General features: G+C 33.2%; 1 protein-coding gene across 1 annotated transcript; it reads left to right on the forward strand.

Moving 5' to 3' along the window:
* Positions 755–3,553, forward strand: LOC107611396 (intracellular protein transport protein USO1-like). The gene is made up of 2 exons (XM_021111272.1): positions 755–1,085; positions 2,086–3,553. Exons 1-2 carry the CDS (start codon positions 939–941, stop codon positions 3,436–3,438), a joined length of 1,500 nt encoding a protein of 499 aa, XP_020966931.1. The 5' UTR covers positions 755–938; the 3' UTR covers positions 3,439–3,553.

Genomic DNA, 4,630 nt, shown 5'->3' on the forward strand with positions numbered 1-4,630 from the left:
CTGAGAATTTATAGAATTATAGTGTAATTTTAAAGTATTTAAATAGAAGTTTCTAATTCTTCTATTCATAGGTAAAGACATTAAATTTTCGAATGCTTTCTCTTACCCAAGAATCTAGTTTCTCTTTTTTTTAGAATCCCATAATTCAAGATCTTGTCTTAATTATGAAGGATCTTTTTCTTCAAGCTGAAAATCCCAGGTCTTCTCCCTTATCTTGGTCAATGGTCATCAAATTTTTACCTCCACATTCTTTATTTACCATGTGTCATCGAATTATCCCACGCATTATTAACAAAATTCGACCGAGACGGTCTCGACTCATATCATGTATGATGTATTCGACATTTTGCTTCATTAGGGTCGAATTGCACAATTTGTGGAAATTTTGTACTAACATCTATATAGCTGTGGATATTCTTGAAAACTCAAAAGGAAAAAAATACGGTGCAATGGAAGTGTTGAAAAGAAGTTGTCGTGGTACTCATTGTAGACTACTACTGGTTCAATGTTCATTTTGGCAGCATATATAAGGCACGCTGACAACCATCGTTTTCCCTTTAGCTTTCCTACCTCGACCACTCCAAAGCACGAGAAAGAAAACAAGAATAAATTCTTGGACGGCCTCTCTTTCCATAACGCTGCACAACAAAATTCACAAATCACAGCCTCGTTTTATCCAATGCAATGCTCATTATAATACAACTTCGTAAACCAATGCTCCCTCACACCTTAAATTTCATATTCTTCATCCTATCTTCCTTGCTTCTTTCACCGCTTTTTCCTCTCAACTTATATTATTTCCTTATTACAGATATATACGTGTTCCATTTTCCAATCAACTCTCTTACTACATTTTCTTTCTCTTCTATATATGTTCTCTGCAATTCTAACTTAACTATTTCATTTTTAATATAGTACTTGTACGTATTTGGAAAATCATGGTGGGTGAGATTGATACTAAACCAATTGAACCGGTCCAGAATGCGATATCCTTGTTTGGAGATAATAAAGCTGATCCGAATAAATCTCAATCTGCAAGGATTCATAAGGTAAGCATCGCACTCTCTCCCACAACAACTAACCTCGTTAATTTATATAAAAACTATGTTTGAAAAATAATATAAAAAATCAGTTCAAATAATTCAACATTATTTTATTTTGTATTTCTTAATTAATGCTTATCTTATTTTATATTTTCTTTGTTATTCCTAGAATAATTGAATAATATAATCTTAGTTATAGGCATGTTGCCATATATATCATGGTTCATTTTCGTTTCCTCGGTTCCTGTATATCACACACTTATCATTATGAGTTATGACTTATGACCTTCCTTTATTCGTATCTCTGATGCATATTTGATCCTCTAGTGATCAAAATTTTGAATATTGTATTTTAGAAAAAAAAATAAAAGTTTTATAAGAATTATGTTATTTGTATTTACTNTATCGTCCTCTTCCATATTTATTAAATGATGTATATTATGTTTTTAAAACATAACCAGCTACAAGTGGAGTGGCAACTATTTATGGAAGAAGACAAAGTGACCATAAAACCCCGTAGACTTTACTTAGATTTAGCATAATATTTTTTGAGAGGGACAATTAGATCTTCGAAAATTTTGACATTAAATTAATTAATTTTAAAAAAAGTATTAATTAAGATTTTTATAATAATAAATAATGGATATTTATGTTTTTTTGTTAATGGATAGTGTAATACAAAATGGTGTTATTTATCAGTTCGTGTATTTCGTTATCTATAGTAGTACATGTTTCGTTACTGCTATATGAGCATAAAAATGATATAATTTTATACAATGAAACATTCATTATTTTTCGTATAATATTTATTAACTACTTTCTATTTATTACAAATTCTACCAAAATATATATTGTTTCACTCAAAAAATTATTATCTACAAAATAATATTTTATACATAGACACATCACAATAGTTAATAGGATATATAAATATTATTGTTAAGTTTAATTAATAGAAAGATATAACATAACTATTCCAAAGAGCTATAACTCAAATGGTAGTCTCCTCGTACTCACTTAAAAACTCCGGATAACATGACCATTATTAGTTCAAAGTCAAAATTTTAATGACTTAATTGTCACCCTACTCTTATTTTCTTTATATGTTTGTGAACAGCTAACTTGTGAAAAAGAGATTGAAGACTTGAGAAAAGAATTGGCCAACTTGAAGGTTCAATTGGAAGCAAAACATGCTGCACACATGCAAGCGCTTCTCAAGCTTGAACACAATCAAAAGAAGATTCATGAACTTTCCACACTCTTGAAGAAATGCGATCTCGAAAGAAAAAAGAACATGAATGATGATCCTACTACCAAACATGAGACTGAGACTGAATCATCCAAGATGAAGGAGATGGCAGAGCTCAGCTCGTTGGAAGCCGCGAAACTTCGCGACCAGCTTTCGCATGTTTTATCGGAGTTGAAGGCCACACAGAGAGAGCTTCTTAACAAAGAAACAGAACTTGTTGCCGCTAGAGACTTTAAATTGAAAGCGATTGCGGATGCGGAAGAGATGAGAAACGCATTGGAGATCGAGAAGGAACAGAAAGAAGAGATAATGAAACAAGTGAAGGAACTTAGCGAAGTGATTCATAGTTCGAAACTTGATGATGCAATTGAAGCAGAGAGAGAGAATTTTGCTGCAGTGTTGTCTGAGAAGGACGAAAGAATTGCGTTAGCAGAACAAGAATTGGAAGATATGAGAAATCAAATAGAACAAAACGAGAGAAAGATCATGGATCAATCGACACAAATCGGAATAATGGAGATATATATGAATCAGTTAAAAGAAGAGGCTATTAGTGCAAAGGAAGAAATAAACGGTTTGAATAACGCAATAGAATCGGTAACCGGCGAATTACAGAAGGCGAAAATTGAACTGAACATGTATAAGGAGAGAGACATCGAATCGCAGGTGGAGATCGCATTACTGAAATCGCAGTTTCAGGAGCACAGATTGGCTTACATTCACCAAGAACATGAAAATCAAGATTGGCAGGGCGAATTGAATATGATAACAAGGATCGGATCTGGATCTGAAGAAGTGAGAATGAACATGGAGAACAAGAATGGTGAAATCGCAGTGGTGGCTGCGGGTGCAGAATTGCCGTGTGAGTTAGCATCAATGAAGAAAGAGCTGAGAATGGCGGCGGCGAAGATGGCGGAGCTGAGGGGGCGAGCAGAACAGGCTCTAAGCAGGGCAGAAGTTGCTGAGAAGGCGAAAGCAGCATTGGAAGATAAAATAGCGAGGCATAGGGAACACAGGCAGAGAAGAAAAGCTGCTTTAACCGCACTCAAAGAAGAATCAAACCCTAAACAGTTTAGTCCTTCTTCACCTGATTCAACACTTACCCTGCAACAGCCATTGGGTAAGGTTCTCAATTTGAAGGTGTAAAAGGTCACTTCACTCCTATTTTGAATGTAGTTATTGTTTTGCTGTTACTCACTTATTACTTGTTTTTGGTCATTTTCAATTTCATCTGTTTTGTATCTTATTAATTTATTATTATAAATAATTCCTCCTATTTTGATGAAATAATACGGTTGAACATGTGAATATGAAACGTGAAAAAATTTTAGCGTTTGCTAAAGTTTATTTATTTATTTTGAATTAAAAAAATGAATTAAATTTAACCGAACATTACAACTACTCAAAAATACTATTTTAATAGTAAAATTTGCTAATTATTTTTTATATAATGAATGAAGATGTGTAATACACTGATATGAGTTTAAATTAATGTATTCCACAAGCATGATGCATAACACAAACTGTGAGAACCATTTGTATAACAAAAGAAATCATAATTTACAATTTTATAAAATATAATTTTTTAAACTAAAAAATTGAAATCATGACTCAATTATCTTTTGTCCTATTTTTTTTGTGACTGAAATAAACTAAATAAAAAAAATAAAACAAACAAAATAAGGAACTGTTTAAATAGAGGGACAGTCCCGTTTAAGACTACTCTTAAACTCCTCCCAAGGTGAAAGAAGCTCCACATGTGAAAGTTGTCATCGCCATCTTTACCATAGTATCTGCCACCGTATTTGCATCTCTCATAATCAAACTAAAGTCAACACACGCCAATTCCAATGCATGATATCTCTTATTTTGAGTACCAATGAATCAATAAACCCAAAACCATCTTGAGTAACAAGATTAAATGCTTCCACACAATCCGTCTCACAAATAACATCTCGTTGACCCACATCCCAAGCTAAGAGATATCCTCTCCAAATGGCAAACAATTCTCCTTGAAGAATACTATTACTATCAATCATTTCCAAACACCCCCTTTGCCAACTCTCATTACAATCTCTAATAACACAAGCAAAACCAACACTATCACCCGAACCAAAATAACTAACATCACAATTAATCTTAAAAGTACCAATGGATGGGGGATTCCAAAAACCATTTAGAGTAGAGGGAAGAGACGTTGTAATTCAAAAATATTCCTAAGCTCCTTTTCTGAAGTTAATGCCAGACAAATCACTTTTTTCGGAGGCCAAGTTTCATGAGCATTAAAGATGTCATTATTCCTTGCTCGCCATATCCACCAAAGTCCCGAAAAGAACTT

The sequence above is a fragment of the Arachis ipaensis genome, chromosome B01 (genome assembly GCF_000816755.2).
Source record: "Arachis ipaensis cultivar K30076 chromosome B01, Araip1.1, whole genome shotgun sequence".
NCBI lineage: Eukaryota > Viridiplantae > Streptophyta > Magnoliopsida > Fabales > Fabaceae > Arachis > Arachis ipaensis.

What these genes read in the sequence shown, in the direction of transcription:
- LOC107611396 (XM_021111272.1), top strand. Translation starts at nt 939, where the DNA reads ATGGTGGGTGAGATTGATACTAAACCAATTGAACCGGTCCAGAATGCG. An exon ending in CTCCCACAACAACTAACCTC is followed by an intron (nt 1,086 to 2,085) that starts GTTAATTTATAT and finishes ATAACATGACCA; the next exon opens with TTATTAGTTCAAAGTCAAAA.